The 19353-nt window shown below is 46.2% G+C and overlaps 1 protein-coding gene across 10 annotated transcripts in view; it reads right to left on the reverse strand.

Annotated features, from left to right (window-relative positions):
- The window catches only part of FHAD1 (forkhead associated phosphopeptide binding domain 1), a 165429-nt gene that overhangs the window by 87364 nt on the left and 58712 nt on the right, over positions 1-19353 (reverse strand). For all 10 annotated transcript variants that reach the window (XR_009490770.1, XM_024976835.2, XM_024976836.2 and 7 more), the window contains 2 exons: positions 13546-13655; positions 9937-10173 (listed from right to left, as the gene is read on the reverse strand). Coding sequence is in view for 9 of the 10 variants with exons in the window: in XM_024976835.2 (XP_024832603.1) it covers positions 9937-10173; positions 13546-13655 (347 nt within the window). In the remaining variant the exon portion in view is untranslated. The remainder of the gene's footprint in view (positions 1-9936; positions 10174-13545; positions 13656-19353) is intronic.

Consider the following 19353-nt stretch of genomic DNA (forward strand, 5'->3'; position numbering starts at 1 on the left):
GGGAGGATCCTAGGGTAGGTCCCATGTGGAAAAAGAAACCATTTAATTGGCCAAAGGTAAACAAAGACCCACTGGATGGGTGGCCACATAATGCAAAGAGCCGACTCACTAGAGAAGACCCTGATGCTGGGAAAAGATTGACGGCAGGAGGAGAAGGGGACGACAGAGGGCGAGATGGTTGGATGGCATCACCGACTCGATGGACCTGAGTTTGAACAAATTCCACAAGACTGAGCCACTGAACAACAACAACAAAGACTTGAAAGAATCGCCCTATACACATGATTTCACCACATCTGCCCTGGGCTCCTCCTCGCTGAAGCGACGCCCAGACCGTTTCTCCCTGGGTGTGCATCTCTGTCTTAATGAAACAAACTGTTTCTCTTTGTGCTCTTGCAGTTGTCCTGCTGTGTCCGAAACAGTTAACTTTGTACCTGTTTTTCTTTTTTTACAGTTTTTGCCTCCACAAGAAATGCATTTTTCAATGGGAGCAAGAGCCAGGGGAGATTTGCTTCTAGCCTCTAGCTGTTGATGGTCCAGTGGCTAGGAGTCCTGGTTTTTATCCCAGGTTCAGTTCCAGGGCAGGGAACTAAGACCTTGCTTCAAGCCACCGCTCACTGTTGCCTCTCCGAGATCACCATCTGTGGCCTTTTAGCCATAAACAGGCCAGCCGTTGGTGCTGAATCATCCAGCACTGACTGTATGCAGAGTGAAATTCAAGAGACAGGAGGGTGTTGTGTGTGCTCAGTCACGTTCGACTCTTCTGTGACCCCAGGGACTGTAGCCCGCCGGGCTCCTCCATCCATGGGATTTCCCAGGCAAGAACACTGGAGTGGGTTGCCATTTCCTATTCCAGGGGTTCTTCCCAACTCAGGGATCAAGCCCATGTCTCCTATGTCCCCTGCATTGGCAGGCGGATTCTTTACCACTGGGAAGCCCCCAAGAGATGGGGTCTGCCATCTCTTCAATATATACTGAATATATATAATGAATATATATTCATTATATAATGAATTTCCTTTAATGAGAACAGCAAATCGCTTATACAACACTCCGGAGTTTACACAACTCATGTGCACATGCTACATGGATACTCCTCACAGCATTGCCGAAGGCTGATGTTCCCAGCAGGCTTCCCATTTGCAAGAGGGCAGACTGAGACTGGGAGAGGTAAAGTCCCCTGCTCAGGATCACGGGGCTGGTCAGAGGCGGAGAAGGATTCAAACCCAGCCTCTAGGGGCCCGTTTCCACTTTTCCAGGTGGCCCTAGGAAGCAGCATGAAAAGTTAGAGGCTCTAAAGCATAGCGTGGACTTGGGAGCCAGACTGTAGGCTTCAAGTCCTGTTTCTGCCTGTTACGGGCCCTGTGAACACAGGAAGACACCGTATTTTATTTTCAGTCTGTACGTGGGGTGATGGCAGTCCCAGTCTGATAGGATTGCTAGAAGTATAGTTTTTTCCCCAGTCCTTGCTTTGCGGCATGTCGGATCTTCGTTTCCCAACCAGGGATCAAACCTGTGCCCTCTGCTTCAGGAGCTTGGAGTCTTAACCACTGGACCACCAGGAAATCCCTGTTAGAAGTATCTTAACAAATTAGTCATGTGTGCAAGTAATCAGATTATGCCTGGCACACAGCATAGAGGGATGAGGTGTCACGGTCCTCTCAGCTGACTACCCATGGTGTGTTTTAGCTTCAGCTTCCCTTGTCTGTCTCTGGGGAAAGGAGTTGGGAATCTTTGTGTGCATTTGTAAGTCTTGCTCAGGCTCACTTTAACACTGCTGTGGTTGTTATTAGGAGGAAATACAGGAATCATGAGTGGGATGACCATGGGCTGGCTGCTCCAAGAACTCTGGAAGTCCCTGGCTCAGAACCCACTTGAGGGCCAGCCCCTCTCCAGGGATCCATACGCAGGGCAGGGGCCCTGGAAGGATGTCCTTGGAAAGCAGCCCTGGTAAGGGCTGGAAAGTAGCTGCCGCATTTACTGCAAGAGAGAACCACCTCTCACAGGTACCCGAGAGGCTGGGGAAGGGAGGTGGGCCAGAACCCCCTCCCTCTTCATCTGACTCATCGGACTGCTTGGTCTGAGTGGCCAGGCCTTTTCCCTCCCAGGGTGTGCTGTGGGCCTTCGCGGCTTTGATTTTTCAGACGTCAGGACTCAGTTCTCCCACAGGGACATGCTTATTGGGCCAGAAATGCCACATAGTCCGTAGACAAGATGAGAACTAGCTTGTTTTGATAGATCAAAATAGAAGCGACAAGCAGCAGGATGCAATTTCTTTGTTTTCCTAAGGTAAGGTTGCCGGATTTGGGGGAGAAAAAAAGGATGCAAATGACAGATAACATTTTCCTGTGTGTCCCATGCAGTATGTGGAACATACTCTAAAAAAGATATTCTAATATTCAAATTTAATTGGGTATCCTTATTTTATCTGGCAACCCCACCTAAGAGAGTTCTTAAACTTCAGTCATTCAAATACCACTTTCACTATTTTTGCCATATCTCTTTGCTGGTCCCACTATAATTTCTTAGCATTTTTCTTAGAAGCCCCTTGCTTTCTAAACTTAAAAAACATGTATTAAATTTAAAATAACTGCTATAAGAGTAAATAGTGACTCAACATCTTAAATAAAAATAATCTTAAAAAAAAGAGAAAATACAAGAATTTCCCTGTTTACTGTCAGACCAGGCTGCAGGCTTCACATTAAAAAAAAAAAAAAAAAAAGACTTGGGGGAAGGGGCGGGCATGCCCAGGTATTTGGGCAACGGTGTGGTGAATTTAACTCAGATGACCATTATATCTACTAGTGCGGGCAGGAATCCCTCAGAAGAAATGGAGTAGCCATCATGGTCAACAAAAGAGTTCGAAATGCAGTACTTGGTTGCAATCTCAAAAATGACAGAATGATCTCTGTTTGTTTCCAAGGCAAACCATTCAGTATCACAGTAATCCAAGTCTATGACCCAACCAGTAACGCTGAAGAAGCTGAAGTTGAATGGTTCTATGAAGACCTACAAGACCTTTTAGAACTAACACCCAAAAAAGATGTCCTTTTCATTATAGGGGACTGGAATGCAAAAGTAGGAAGTCAAGAAAACCTGGAGTAATAGGCAAATTTGGCCTTGGAATACGGAATGAAGCAGGGCAAAGACTAATAGAGTTTTGCCAAGAAAATGCACTGGTCATAGCAAACACCCTTTTCCAACAACACAAGGGAAGACTCTACACATGGACATCACCAGATGGTCAACACTGAAATCACACTGATTATATTATTTGCAGCCAAAGATGGAGAAGCTCTATACAGTCAACAAAAACAAGACCAGGAGCTGACTGTGATTTGGCAATAAGGAGCTGAACTCCTTATTGCCAAATTCAGACTGAAATTGAAGAAAGTAGGGTCGGACACGACTGAGCAACTTCACTTTCACTTTTCACTTTCATGCATTGGAGAAGGAAATGGCAACCCACTCCAGTGTTCTTGCCTGGAGAATCTCAGGGACGGGGGAGCCTGGTGGGCTGCCGTCTATGGGGTCTCGAGGAGTCGGACACGACTGAAGCGACTTAGTAGCAGCAGCAGCAGCAGGAAAAACCACTAGACCATTCAGGTATGACCTAAATCAAATCCCTTATGATTATACAGTGGAAGTGAGAAATAGATTTAAGGGCCTAGATCTGATAGATAGAGTGCCTGAGGAACTATGGACTGAGGTTCGTGACATTGTACAGGAGACAGGGATCAAGACCATCCCCATGGAAAAGAAATGCAAAAAAGCAAAATGGCTGTATGGGGAGGCCTTACAAATAGCTGTGAAAAGAAGAGAAGCAAAAAGCAAAGGAGAAAAGGAAAGATATAAGCATCTGAATGCAGAGTTCCAAAGAACAGCAAGAAGAGATAAGAAAGCCTTCTTCAGCAATTAATGCAAAGAAACAGAGGAAAACAACAGAATGGGAAAGACTAGAGATCTCTTCAAGAAAATTAAGAGATACCAAGATACTTTCATGCAAAGATGAGCTCGATAAAGGACAGAAATGGTATGGACCTAACAGAAGCAGAAGATATCAAGAAGAGGTGGCAAGAATACACAGAAGAACTGTACAAAAAAGATCTTCATGACCCAGATAATCACGATGGTGTGATCACTGACCTAGAGCCAGACATCCTGGAAAGTGAAGTCAAGTGGGCCTTAGAAAGCATCACTATGAACAAAGCTAGTGGAGGTGATGGAATTCCAGTTGAGCTATTTCAAATCCTGAAAGATGATGCTGTGAAAGTGCTGCACTCAATATGCTAGCAAATTTGGAAAACTCGGCAGTGGCCACAGGACTGGAAAAGGTCAGTTTTCATTCCAATCCCAAAGAAAGGCAATGCCAAAGAATGCTCAAACTACCGCACAATTGCACTCATCTCACACGCTAGTAAAGTAATGCTCAAAATTCTCCAAGCCAGGCTTCAGCAATACGTGAACCGTGAACTTCCAGATGTTCAAGCTGGTTTTAGAAAAGGCAGAGGAACCAGAGACCAAATTGCCAACATCCGCTGGATCGTGGAAAAAGCAAGAGAGTTCCAGAAAAATATCTATTTCTTCTTTATTGACTATGCCAAAGCCTTTGACTGTGTGGATCACAATAAACTGTGGAAAATTCTGAAAGAGGTGGGAATACCAGATCACCTGACCTGCCTCTTGAGAAATCTGTATGCAGGTCAGGAAGCAACAGTTAGAACTGGACATGGAACAACAGACTGGTTCCAAATAGGAAAAGGAGTATGTTAAGACTGTATATTGTCACCCTGTTTATTTAACTTATATGCAGAGTACATCATGAGAAACGCTGGACTGGAAGAAGCACAAGCTGGAATCAAGATTGCCGGGAGAAATATCAATAACCTCAGATATGCAGATGACACCACCCTTATGGCAGAAAGTGAAGAGGAACTAAAGAGCCTCTTGATGAAGGTGAAATAGGAGAGTGAAAAAGTTGGCTTAAAGCTCAACATTCAGAAAACGAAGATCATGGCATCTGGTCCCATCACTTCATGGGAAATAGATGGGGAAGCAGTGGAAACAGTGTCAGACTTTATTTTTTTGGGCTCCAAAATCACTACAGATGGTGACTGCAGCCATGAAATTAAAAGACGCTTACTCCTTGGAAGAAAAGTTATGATCAACCTAGATAGCATATTCAAAAGCAGAGACGTTACTTAGCCATCAAAGGTCCGTCTAGTCAAGGCTATGGTTTTTCCAGTGGTCATGTATGGATGTGAGAGTTGGACTGTGAAGAAAGCTGAGAGCCGAAGAATTGATGCTTTTGAACTGTGGTGTTGGAGAAGACTCTTGAGAGTCCCTTGGACTGCAAGGAGATCCAACCAGTCCATTCTGAAGGAGATCAGCCCTGGGATTTCTTTGGAAGGGATGATGCTAAAGCTGAAACTCCAGTACTTTGGCCACCTCATGCGAAGACTTGACTCATTGGAAGACTCTGATGCTGGGAGGGATTGGGGTAAGGAGGAGAAGGGGACGACAGAGGATGAGATGGCTGGATGGCATCACTGACTCGATGGATGTGAGTCTGAGTGAACTCCGGGAGTTGGTGATGGACAGGGAGGCCTGGAGTGCTGTGATTCATGGGGTCGCAAAGAGTCCAGAGACGACTGAGCGACTGAACTGAACTGTGGTGACCTTGCCACCAGATGGCGCTCACAGCCTTTGGTCCTGGTTTCTGTGCCTGAAAATCTTGTTATTCTTACTCTCAGAGAATTAGCGGAAGTGTCAAGGTCTCACAAGTTTTCTTTCTCGTTTCATGCACCACCATGGTTGAGAGTCTATGACATTTATGATGGTTATAGATACTTATCCCCTGGGGCATCTGAAACATTATTGGGACAGGTCTACTCTAGAAGGTGGGGGGGGTGGGGGGAGGGGACACAGGCCACTCTGGCCCCCAACCTCTCCCAGGCTATTGTTCAGTTGTTCAGTTGTGTCCGACTCTTTGGAATCCCATGGACTGTAGCATGCCAGACTCTTCTGTCCTCCACCATCTCCCAGAGTTTCCTTAAATTAATGTCCATTGAGTCAGTGATGCTATCTAACCATTTCATCCTCTGTTGCCCCTTTCTCCTTTGGCCTTCAATCTTTCCTAGCATCAGGGTCTTTTACAGTGAGTTGGCTCTTTGCATCAGGTGGCCAGAGTACTAGAGCTTCAGCTTCAGCATCAGTCCTTCCAATGAATATTCAGAGTTGATTTCCTTTAGGATTGGATCTGGATCTCCTTGCTGTCCAAGGGACTCTTAAGAGTCTTCTCCAAACCACATTTCTAAAGCATCAATTCTTCAGTGCTCGCTTTCTTTACGGTCCAAATCTCACATTTGTACATGACCACCTTCTATGAGTGGTGGTGGTGGGCGACACAGGCCACTCTGCCCACCAGCCTCCCCAAGGCTATACTTTTGCATGTTTGTGCTTTGGACTTTGAGTGAAAAAAATTCTTTCATCTCTTACTGAGGAGATGAAAGAGGGTGGGTGGTGGCGGTGGTGGAATGCAGCTTTCCCATAAAAGGTACTTGGAACACTTAAGCAAACTGTTTCTAGCTCTTCTCAGCTTAATGGGTTTATTTGCATAAGGAAGAACACACAGAGACAAACTTCCAGAAGGGAAAACATACGTTCCCCTCTAAAGACTCCAGTGCTTTTGACAGATTTAAAATATTTCATTTTAAGTGTCAGAGTTTTAGGATTTTGGATTGCTGACAAACTCAAGAGTCTTCAAGGGACTTCCCTGGTGGTCCAGTGGTTGACAGTTCACCTTCCCATGTAGGGGACGTGGGTTTGATCCCGGGTCAAGGAACTACGAGCCTGTGCTCCGCAGTTAGAGAAAGCCTACACACACAACGAAGGCCCAGCTTAGCCAAAAAAAAAAAGAGTGTTTCAAACCTCTTTGTTACTTTTACTACCAAAACAAATATCCATGTTGTCTGTAATTGGCATAAATTCCAAGATGTTTAATGTCTGTTACACTATGTAATAAAATGGGCCCAGAATCATAAGAAAATTAATAGTGCCAGGAGGAGTGACTGTTTCAAGATACTAATTTGGTTTCTAATTAGCACAGGCGTATAAGAACACATGCAGGTAAGAATTTTCTAGCGATATTTCTAGGGGATCGAAGATCTTTGAGAGCAAGTCATTATGTACACGCTTTCAGGGACTAAGGAGAATGCATACGGTAATCAGAACGATAAATCAACCAGCCATGCGGCTTCTGCTTCTGGCTGAATGTTCTGCAGGCAGTAGAATATTGAAGAAGCTGAAACGTGAGTGGATGCAACTCGATTTGAGTTCAAACCAGGGCAGCCTCCGGTTCATAGATGTCTTGTTACAAAATATTCTCCTTCAGTTATAAGTAAAACTCCAGAGGTGGAGGAGGTAACAGGATGATGAATCAGTGTAATTATTTCTAGATAATATCTTTGTAAAAAAATTTTTTCCCTCTAGATATCATCAGCCACTTAAAATAATACTCAAATTGTGACTGGCTGATATTCAAAGATATGTGGAAATTCTATAATATTATATGTCAAATATGTTTCAACTGAAAAAAAAAAGATATATGAGAATAATTCAGTCTTGTCCATGTGCCTGTGACATTAAGTCAGGAAAGCTCTGAAATGGGAGGATAACTGAAAAGGATATTTCAGCAAAATTGGGTTCAGCTAGAGAGAAGGTACTCCTCAGTGCATCAGTTACACGTCACGGTAGCTGTTTGCAGCAGGGGTTCCTGAAGGACTTGCTGCTTTCAGTGTTTTCTTCAAAAATAGGTTCAAAAGAGAGTCACTGCTTCGTTGAAATACTAGAACATCTATTCTGTTTTCTGGTTTATTCTGTCCCCCTCACTAGAACAAAACAGGGGGAAGGATCATGTCTTCCTTGTTTCTGCGGAATTCACAGAACCTGGAAGACAGCATGACACAGGGGTGGCCCCCGCAAATACTGATTTGAATGAATGGATGGATGGATGAAGAACAGACACGGACCTATCAGAGTTTTGGAAGGTTACTAGGACCAACCTTTGCCTTCATGGAGCTGACAGTCTCCTGATAGAATCTCCTAGGTTCCCCATACTCCTTTCTAGGGCACCATTTCTAGGACTGAAACTGCACACCTAGAATCGGTTACAGAAGGGGAAGGCAGTAAACAGAGAATCAGGGAACCGAGGCCCCAAACGTGGCTATGGCTTTAAGCAGAATTACGCACTGAGGCCAAAATTCATCAGGGGCCCATTTCTTTTTCTTATCAACGATGCTGAGATATGGGCTTCCCTGGTGGCTCAGTTGGTAAAGAATCCACCTGCAATGCAGGAGACCCCGGTTTCATTCCTGGGTTGGGAAGATCCCCCGGAGAAGAGAAGGGCTACTCACTCCAGTATTCTGGCCTGGAGAGTTCCACGGACTGTATGGTCCGTGGGGAGAGTCAGACACAACTGAGCTACTTTCACATATGTTGAGATATAATTTGTGTACAAGATCAATGGCCTAAAGTCATTCCTTAAAAAAAAATTTTTTTTTTTTGGATCTAGTTTCAAGAGAAAGGAACTTGACTATAAATCCAGGCATCCTGGGTGGAGAATTTTGGGTGAAATTCTCCATAAATGAAGCAGCAGCTGCCTTCAGGGTGCTCTCAGGGTGCTCCCTGAGGCTCCACCTGAGAGCCATCACCCTGAGTCACCACCCTAAGGCTCTGACACCTTGTCTTCAACCCCTACCTGGTTTTTCTTTTTTTTTAATAAAGGCCTTGGTGTTTGGAACACTTGGAGGTTCCTTCTCCCCATCTCCAGTCCTCTCTGGCTGGGGCCAGGTGAGCATGAGAGGTGGTCACTAAAGCCACAGAGCTGGGTGGAAGGGGCAGAGGGGAGCTCAAGTCACACAGCCCCCTCTCATTAACTGCGCAAGCTGTAACAAGTTCCTGGGTATCTCCGAGCCTACCTGGGTCTCCTCATCTGTAGAATCATATGTGTGGTCAGGGGCTTCCCAGATGGTGCTAGTGGTGAAGAACCTGCCTGCCAAGGCAGGAGACGTAAGAGACCAGGGTTCGATCCCTGGGTCAGGAAGATTCCCTAGAGTAGGGTATGGCAATCCACTCCAGTCTCCTTGCCTGAGGAATCCCATGGACAGAGGAGCCTGGCAGGCCTCAGTCCATAGAGTTGCAGAGTCGGACACGACTGAAGAAGGCACTTAATCAAAGGTATTAATAGTATTGTTCTTAGCAGGCTAGGAACCTACCAAGTCTCTCCTCCCTGGATCTGTGCTCTTCTCCACCATCTGTGCTGACCACCCGTTTCCAACTATCCGGGTGGATACCCTTGGTGCTCCCTGAGGCTCCACCTGAGAGCCATCACCCTGAGTCACCACCCTAAGGCTCTGACCCCTTGTCTTCAACCCCTACCTAGTTTTTCTTTTTTTTTTAATTAATTGTCATTAAAGTATAGTTGCTTTAGAATGTTGTGTTAGTTTCTGCTGCATAGCAAAGTGAATCGGTTATACATACACATATATCCCTTCTTTTTTCGACTTCCTTCCCATTTATTTCACCACAGAGCATTGAGTAGGGTTCCCTGTGCAATACAGTAGGTTCTCATGAGTCATCTATTTTATACATGGTATTAAGAGTGTGGGGCTTCCCTGGTGACTCAGTGGTAAAGAATCCTGCCAAGGCAGGAGCTGCAGTTTCCATCCCTGGGTTGGGGACGTGCCCCTGGAGAAGGAAATGGCAACCCACTCCAGTGTTCTTGCCTGGAAAATCTCATGGACAGAGGAGCCTGGTGGGCTATTGTTCATGGGGTCGCATAAGAGTCGGACATGACTTAGCAACCAAACAACAATTAAGAGTGTGTGTATGCCAATCCCAACCTCCCAATCCGTCCCACACCCCTCCTCCCCCTACCTGGCTTTTCAAGTTCTCGATTTCTCTCTGTTGGGCATCATCGTCTTCCTCCAGAACCTGGAGCTTGGGTGGGACCACCCTCTCATTCTGTCTGGAGGTGGCTGTTTCTGACAGCTTCTGGCTCAGGCGGGCCACTTCGTTCTGAAGGTTCGTGATCACGGCATCTTTGTATTTGGATTCGAGTTCGAAATCCGATAGACGGCTGACTTCTTTTCCCAGCAGCAGAATTATTTCATCCTGGGTGGAGGCCAGATGGGAAGTTTAGTGGGTGTGGGTCTGGGTGTAAGGCTGAGCCCACTGAAAAAAATATAGGAAAAATATGGTATCATTCTCTGGGAAGGTGAGGGCAGGCAGGGAAGGACAAGGCAGATTCTCAAGGCTATCTCTGTCATTTGAGAAAACCTCAAAGAGTCAAGAATTTGGTTGAAATGATGTCCTTGTATATCGATATCTGTAATGGATGTCTGGGCTTCTCAGCTGGTGCTAGTGGTAAAGTACTCGCCTGCCAATGCAGGAGATAGAAAAGATGTGGGTTTGACCCCTAGGTCGGGAAGATCCCCTGGAGGAGGGCATGGCAACCCACTCCAGTATTCTTGCCTGGAGAATGCCATGGACAGAGAAGCCTGGTGAGCTACAGTCCATGGGGTTGCCAAGGGTCAGACACGACTGAAGCGACTTAGCCTGCACACACGAGTGGATGTCTATAGCTCACAGGTACTGAAACTACTGAGAATTATCCTTTCACATTAAGAATAACCATCCCACTTGGGAACTTTTGTTGCTGGAAAGTTTATGATTTTTTATTTATAATATTCAGCCTAGCACACTGGGGACCTAGGAAAGGTAACTAGGAAATCAAGATTCTGTTCAATCACATTCTACTTATAACGAGGGCTATTTTTTTTTTTTTAAACTTAAAACATTTAATACATTCTGAAATATTTATTTTCCCTTTCCTCTCTTCTAGTACTTCCTGCCTCTCTGGCAATTCATTTAAGAATTTTTTTTCCAGGTCACTGGATCTGGGAAGTAAATGAGACGGGAATGGTGATTATTTGTGCGGGCTGGTGTAAACTTTGGGCTGGAAAAGCAACATCGCCGGCAGACTTCGCCTACAGGTGTAATTAACTGTGTCTTCCATCTCTCCAAAGAAAAAGTTCTAACAAAAGAATTTGTTAGGTTTTCCAAAAGTGGAAGGAAAAAAAAAATCCCCCAAGCTTCTCACCAGCAGTTATCAACAAAATGTCAAGAAAACTGGGAAAAAAAGAATTCACCAGATGCCTTTTCAAAGGCAGACACAAAAAGAGGTAAAGAGGCAATTTCCAGGCTGGCTCATTCCCGGGGGAGCTTGTCCAGTTGGCCTCAAGACCTTCCAGCTCTATGACCTGGGGAAGGACAGGATCTTAGTCAGAAGGAAGCTTGTCTGACATTGCCAGCTGCCGCCAAGGGTCTTCCTCTGCTGCTGCTGCTGCTAAGTCGCTTCAGTCGTGTCTGACTCTGCGTGACCCCATGGACTGCAGCTTACCAGGCTTCTCTGTCCATGGGATTCTCCAGGCAAGAACACTGGAGTGGGTTGCCATTTCCTTCTCCAGGTCTTCCTCTGGGTCCCTGTAAATGCTGGTGGCAAAATTTCAAGAGAGAGTACCAAACAGATTACCTGCTCCTGGGAAATCTGCCCCCCTCTTTCATCCTATTATGATCAGCCAGGTGCTTATTTATTTTTCATGCAACAAACACTCTCTGGGCAGCCACTATATACCAGGCCCTGTGTTGGTGCTGAAATATAAGTTTGCAGAAGGCGGCGAACTGGTGTGGGTTCTGTCTTCCTGGTGAGTGCCACCCCCCAGCCCCCAATGCCCTTCCTGGAGGGAGCCCAGTGCATGTGACCCAAGCTGGTCAATCAAAGTTTAAGATTTCACATGTCGGTTACAGAGGGCGAGGATCTCGTGCCTCCTTTTGGACCACAGACCTTACATTTAGAGGCTTGTTTGCCTGAGTTTGCCTTTTTCAACACACAAAACTGGCCTTATGCAGAAAGCCAGACTCTGAGGGAAACAGAGAGGAGAGATTGGTGGTAGGAAGTGTTCTGATGACAAGATTCAAGCTCCTGGATCTAGCCATACCTGAAGCTAAAAGCCCTTTAAATATTCCAATAAGAGGAGCCAATAAATGCTTCCCCCTCCACCAAGCTAATTTCTTTACTGTCACCTGAAGGAGTCCTGGCAAATCAGGGCATAAATGGCTTATAAATAGAAAAAAATTATAACCGTGGTTGCACTATATTTCCAATTTAAAAATGGAGGCAGTTTGAAAAATGGCTACAAACACTTTGCAGCTTTGCCATCTAGTCTATTTTCCTGCCCTCTAAGTGTAGGCTGGCCCTGGGACTTCTTTAACCAACAGAAGGTAATGGAGGTGTGGCTGCACAATCCCCAGGCAAGTTCTTACAGGCTGTGAGCTTGTGTTCCAGCCCCTGGGAACCCTGAGAGCACTGTGCTATGATGAAAAACCACAAACAGAAAGGGGGCACCAGTCCAGGCATCCTGGCTGAGGCTCCAGTCCTGGGAAGGAGGCCATCAGGGAGACCACCGGCTGGGCCAGGTCGTGGGCTGACTGCAGTCTAGTGAGTGAGGTCAGGGGACAGGAGCAAAGGAAACTTCCAGGTCAATCTGGAGATTCTGGGGAATAATGAGTTGCTGTTTTAAGCCCCTAAGCTTTAGGGGTGGCTTGTTACATAGCAAGAAATACAGAATCCAAGCCTGGCTTCTCACCTCCCTGCAACAATTCTTACAGTCTTGTTTCAGGACACCTTTGTCAGAATCCCCTACCTCCTGAAGTTTGGATTCCATGTCTGACAAAGACCCCAGGTAGTTCTGTTCCTCACAGACTCCGAGAATTGCTGCAGGCCCAGGCCCTGGCCTTTGAGGAAAGCGAGATATTGCAGACTGCTTCTTTTAGAATAATTTTCAGGTCATGTGTAAGAGGGGAGAAATCAACCTGGGTCCTTCCCAGGATGGTTTGAATTCACCTCTTCTCCTTCTTTGAACCTCCCTAATTCTTTAATGAGTCTCTTTCTTTGCTCGGGCCTCCCTGACTTCAGTGTTCACTTCTTCCTGCCAGAAATGTATTTATCCATGATCACTGTTCCATTACTCGAAGCTGACCAAGTGATTACTATGTGTGTGTTAGAAGTACTCGCTGGGAAGTTAACCAGACCTAGGTTTGAGTCCTAACACTGCTCCTTACCCTGGGCAACCTTAAACAAGTTACTTAACCTCTCTGAGCTTCGGTTTCCTCATCTGCAAAGTGAGGGAGATAAAATCTATCCTGAAGATGATAAGGATTAACAAGCCAAGGAAATGTCAAGTGCACAGGACATGGCCCAGCACACAGGAGGGGCTCAGTACCTTGCAGTGGTAGATGCTGTTTGGGACAAAATGAGCAGTAACCAGACTTTTGGCTGAATGTCTTGGGAGCAAGAGGTGATTTCTTGGAAGTAGTCAAAAAAAAAAAAAGCCACTTCTAGAGTCACAAAGAGCAAGAGGCAGTGGCAAGCCCTCCGTGGGTCCCTCCTGCTACTGCAGCTCTGTCCTCCCCAAGATCCCTCACCTTCTCCCGCTGGGCCAAGTCATGATCCACAAACATCTCTCTGGCGGATCCTGCCCCAGGAATTTCCTCAGCCACTGGTTGGTCTGACAGATCCACGGCGTTGGTCCACACTAATACACATGGGCGACAGAGAATGCAGAGGAGATTGTAAGTTTCCCCCAAATCTTAGAGGATATCTTCAGATTAACCTTCACACTCATGAAACTCATGCAATGACATCATCACAGGAACGTTGGTAAGGGGAAGAGCCGCCTCTTCCTCTTCCCCTGGGTTAGCTGTGCGGATGCACTTTGATGCAGCCCTTTCCAGACTTATTTCTATGCCACGTAAGAGCTGAGGACCTGTGCACGTCATTTAATCTCTCTCAGCTGCATATATAATGTAGGGACACTAACAGTCTCTATTATAAAGGGCTCTTTGGAGAGTAAATAGAATGAAGATGTAGAGCAGGGGTGGGAAAACTACGGCCCTACGGCCAAATCTGGCCCTCTGGGTATTTTAAAATTTATTTATTGGGCTTCTCTCTACTGCAGTGAGTGGAGCTACCCTCCAGTCGCGGTGCAGGTACTTCTCACCGCAGTGGTTTCTCTTGCTGCAGAGCACGGGCTCTAGGGAGCAGGTTCAGTGGCTGCAGCACGTGGGATCAGTAGTTGCGGCGCACGGGCTTCGGCATGTGGAATCTTCGCAGACAGGGACTGAACCTGTGTCCCCTGCACTGGCAGGCGGATTCTTCTCTATTGCGCCACCAGGGAAGCCCAGCTATTTTTAAACTGCAGTCACATCTTTTATTTACGATTTTTTTTTTTGAGGCTGACCTGTTTTCCTTTCTAAGTCTTTATTGAACTCATTACAATATTGCTTCCGCTCTGTGCTTCAGGTTTTTGGCCATGAGGCATATGGGATCTTAACTCCCGTACCAGGGATCAAACCCGTACCTCCTGCTCTGGAAGGTGAAGTCTTAACACTGGACCACCAGGGAAGCCCTAGTCATATCTTTAACAAAAAACAAAAATGGGGAAATACCCTGGCTGTCCAGTGGTTAGGACTCTGCTTTCCCTGCCAAGGGCTCGGGTTCAATCCCTGGTTGGGGAACTAAGATCTCACAGCCAACAAACAAAAACAAATATGGATTTACATAACAGAGATTTTCTCCAGCTTACTTTTCACCTAACAATATTAAAAAAGAAAAATCAGCATTTGCAGCTGTACTTGGTTCTTTTTAAAAATATTTATTTATCTTTGGCTGTGTTGGGTCTTACGTGTGGGTGAGCGGGCTTCTCTCCAGTTGTGGCGGGTGGGCTCCAGAGCACGGGGGCTCTCTAGCTGTGGTGTGCAGGCTTAGCTGCCCTTCGCCACGTGGGAGCTTAGTTCCCTGATCAGGGATCAAATCCCCATCCGCTGCACTGGGAGGCAGGTTCCTAACCACTGGACCACCAGGGAAGTCCCTGCACTACATCCTTTTTAATGATAGCATTGTGCTCCACTGTACAGCCCTACCTGATGTATTAACTGGGACCCACTTGATAAACATACAAGCTTTCCTGATTGTTTGCTCATTAATCCCATTATTACAAGGGCTGTTTACATGACTTTTGGGGGATGTGGCATTATGTTTGGGGATCTCACTCTGAATTATATCAGACACAATTCACATCAAGACTGAATAATTTTTTTTTGTGTGTGTAGAAACTTTTGTAAAGATTTCCATAATTCTGCTTGTGAGATCACTGGGCTCCAAGCAGTGTATTTTAAATTTCCAACCGACTCTGGTTTCTGGGCAGTCACTGCACATTCTTATCTTCTTGTGAAGTGAGAAACTGATCCAATTGTTTTCAAAGCCAGTGAAACTTTAATGGGTGTTAACATGAATGATGAATGAAGCATGCACCGACGCGTTTGTGGCCATTTATTCCATCATTTATTCATTTGGCTTCTGCATTTTTTATTTACGCACTTCAGAGTCAATGATTCCCTCCCTACCAAGCTTTTAAACATGTCTGTGGATCCTAGAACCTCCAGTGGACGCAGCCTATTAAAAAAAAAATCCTCTCCTGGTACAGGTTTGACTATAACGTGCAGCCAAATTCTGGGCCCTGTCATGCATCAAGGATCGTCACAGGCCTGCGCTTTAGTTTCTAAATATTCAGCATCGTGTGCTCGGTGCTATATGCGTGCAGGTCGCTTAACTTGCAGGCTAGAGGCGGTCAGATCCCGAATCTGCAGTCCTCTCCTGGTGCGGCCGGGCAGCACTGCATTAGACAGGCCATAGACCAGAGGCAGTTGTGCCTCCCGAAGGTCAGAAATGGGTTCTTACTGGTAACAGCGTGGCCTGTTACTTGGCATGCTGAACGCTAGAAACCAGCTCCCAGGGGTCCAAGGGAGGAAGGGACTGCCTAGGCTGTGCCCCGGGGCAGGCCCTGGGGTCTGACCCTAACGGGGCGAGTGTCCAGTCTCGGCTTAAAGCTCTGGCGTCTGCTGCTATCTCTAGGGGTAACTCAAGATGCTTAGAGACCCTGCAAGGTGATGGTCAGAGGGGGACATCATCAAACCTATAGAACAGGCTGGACGACGGGATCCCTCTGCTGCAGAAGATGTGTTCATGGAAAGTCTCTGTGGGGGCGGAACGTGCTCTGAGACTCACTTTCCTTACAACCAGGCTGGGAGGTGCTGGGGCAGCTTCCCCTCACCCGCCCCAAATGTCTTTACAGGCTACTATTATTTATCAACACTGGAGCAGGAAATGGCAACCCACTCAGTATTCTTGCCTGGAAAATTCTATGGACAGAGAGGCCTGGCAGGCTACAGTCCATGGGGTCACAGAGTCGTATACAACTGTGGGACTGAGCTATCTTCGTAGCTCTTCCTGTTTCCCCCGTTCCTATTAATATTATTTATCAAAAAGGACCTAAGGGCCACGTCTGACCAAACCGGTTTAACTAAGTTCAAAACAGACCCTCTTGCCTGCTGGATCCCTTGGAGATCCTAGTGGGGAGAACCCCCAGGGAGGGCCAGGAGGGCTGGGGGACTGGGTGGGAGCAGAGGTAGGGACAGAGGCACTTTAAGAAGTTTCCAGCAGGAGCTATTTGCCAAACAGCAGGGGAGTTACTTCAATATTTTAACAACCCACTGTCCTGGTGTGTGTGTGTGAAAGTCTCTCAGTCGTGTCTGACTCTTTGCTACTCTATGGATTACACGTCCATGGAATTCTCCAGGCCAGAATACTGGAGTGGGTAGCCTTTCCCTTCTCCAGGGGATCTTCCCAAGTCAGGGATTGAACCCAGGTGTCCCTCATTGCAGGCAGATTCTTTACCAGCTGAGCCACAGGGAAGCTTGCCTGTCCTGGTGCTTATCCAATAATCATCAGTCTACAAAGGGGCAGCAAGTGTGCACCTTAACTGTGTCTTATTTTTTTTGTCATTTCTTTCTTTAAAAATTTTTTTTTAAATTATGAAAGTATGACAACACATCTATAGCAGACATGGAAAATACAGAATAAAGTTACATATATTAACTGTATCTTCAAGACGTTGCTACATATGGTAAGTTGTAAATAAAAGTTAAATGACAATCATGGGTAGATAATCATTTAATTTTTAAAAATTTTAACATTTACTGAGTGTTCAGTATGCATCAGGGACTGTGCTTGGCACTTACAGGCAGGATCTGATTTTGTCTTCATGACAACCTGGTGAGATAGGCTTTACTATTTCCACCTCTAGTGAAGGACACGGAAGCCTGGCGTGATACGGTCTGTGGGGTCGCAAAGAGTCAGACACGACTTCGTGACTGAACAAGCACATTCCTGTTTCCATTTTATAAGTGAGTGGTATGAGGTTCAGAGATGGCAAGTCACCTACTCAAGGACACACAGCTGGTATGTAGGTACGAGCCCAGGTCTGTTGGATTCTGAGCCCAACCGCTCCTAACCTCTACGCAGTAAATTTACTCAAGTGGGAAGACATTTATGATATATTATTGAATTTCAAAAAGCAGGTTACCAATGTTAGGTTCACAAGATCCCATTATTGGGAGAAAAATTATATATAAATTGGATGGTATTTCAAAAAATTCACCCAATGTATTTTCTGTTCTCAGTAATTCTTCTCCACTTCCCATGAGCTCTTGCCATTAAGATTTGGTGGTTTTGGAGCTGAGGTTTTATTGCCTTGTGGGAAAGGAAGGATGACTATTAACTTAGAATGGGGTGATTCAGCCTCCAGGCACAATGATGTTTTGACTTCTGGCAAAGACTGGAGACATTTCTGAGTATCACAGTCAGAGGGTCGGGGGGTGGGGTTGCTGCTGGCATCAGTGGGAAGGAGCCAGGGATGCTGCTAAATGTTCTAAAATGAACAGGACAGATCCCACAGCAAGGAGTTATCCAGTCCCAAATGTCACCGTGCTGAGACGGAGAAACTCTGACCTGGCCTACGATAAATAAGGCCTTGGCCTTGGGTTTTCAAATAGGATTTTTCAAATCTATAGCAAGGCAACAGTCTAACAGTAAACCAACGTTAGTTGAAAACCCCAGCTTCATTAAGAGGGGATGGGTTTTTTTCAGAACCCTCAAAAATAGATGTTTTCTATCAAGAGCCAGCCTGGAGGACTGGAACATAGAGTGCTCTGAAGAGTGGAGCAGAGAGGCCCAGACAGGAAGGAGCTCTCCATCACATGGGAAGTTGAAAGCCCTTCTCAGAGGATGGAGTGTCAGGGAAGTCAGGGTGAATGTATGGAAACAGATGAGATACAGCTGGGAGGCTGAGGGAATAGAGCCCCAGGTAGATGTGAAGGCCTCTAAGCCATAGGATTCATCCTTCACTTCTCCAGGGGACTGTACATCCCTCAGAGAAGCCCCAGTTGCAACATGGCATTGGAAAAACTGATGGCAAAACCCACTGATTACAGTTGTTGTTTCGTTGATCAGTTGTGTCTGACTCTTTGCGACTCCATGGACTGCAGCATGCCAGGCTTCCCTGTCCATCACTATCTCCCGGAGTTTGTTCAAACTCATGTTCATTGAATCAATGATGCCATCCAACCATCTCATCCTCTGTCGCCCCATTCTCCTCTTGTTCTCAGTCCTTTCCAACATCAGTCCTTCCAATGAATATTCAGGGTTGATTTCCTTTAGGATTGACTGGTATGATCTCCTTGCTGTCCAAGGGACTCTCAAGAGTCTTCTCCAGCATCACAGTTCAAAAGCATCAATTCTTTGGCACTCAGCCTTCTTTATGGTCCAACTCTCACATCTGTACATAGTCAAGCTGTACAAACCATAACTTTGACTATACAGACCTATGTTGGCCTGAGACTAGGTCATAAAAGACATTGTGGTTTCTGCCTTAGTGTCCAAGACCACTTGTCTGGAGCAGCTGTGTCACAAGGACACTCAGCAGCCTATGGACAGGCCCACCTGGTGAAGAACTGAGGCCTCTTACTAAAAGCCGTGGAGGGAACCATCACAGAGATGGGCCCTTCAGCCCCAGGAGGGCCTCCTGATGACCACAGCCCTAGCTGAGACCATGATAGCAACCTCATGAGAAACCCCAAGCCCAAATCACCCAGCTCAGCCAGTCCCAAATTCCTGACTCAGAGAAACTGTGAGATAATAAATGCTTCAGTTCAGTTCAGTCGCTCAGTCGTGTCCGACTCTTTGCAACCCCATGAATCGCAGCACGCCAGGCCTCCCTGTCCATCACCAACTCGTGGAGTTCACTCAGACTCACGTCCATCGAGTCGGTGATGCCATCCAGCCATCTCATCCTCTGTCGTCCCCTTCTCCTCCTGCCCCCAATCCCTCCCAGCATC

Source organism: Bos taurus, chromosome 16, assembly GCF_002263795.3.
Source record: "Bos taurus isolate L1 Dominette 01449 registration number 42190680 breed Hereford chromosome 16, ARS-UCD2.0, whole genome shotgun sequence".
Classification (NCBI taxonomy): domain Eukaryota; kingdom Metazoa; phylum Chordata; class Mammalia; order Artiodactyla; family Bovidae; genus Bos; species Bos taurus.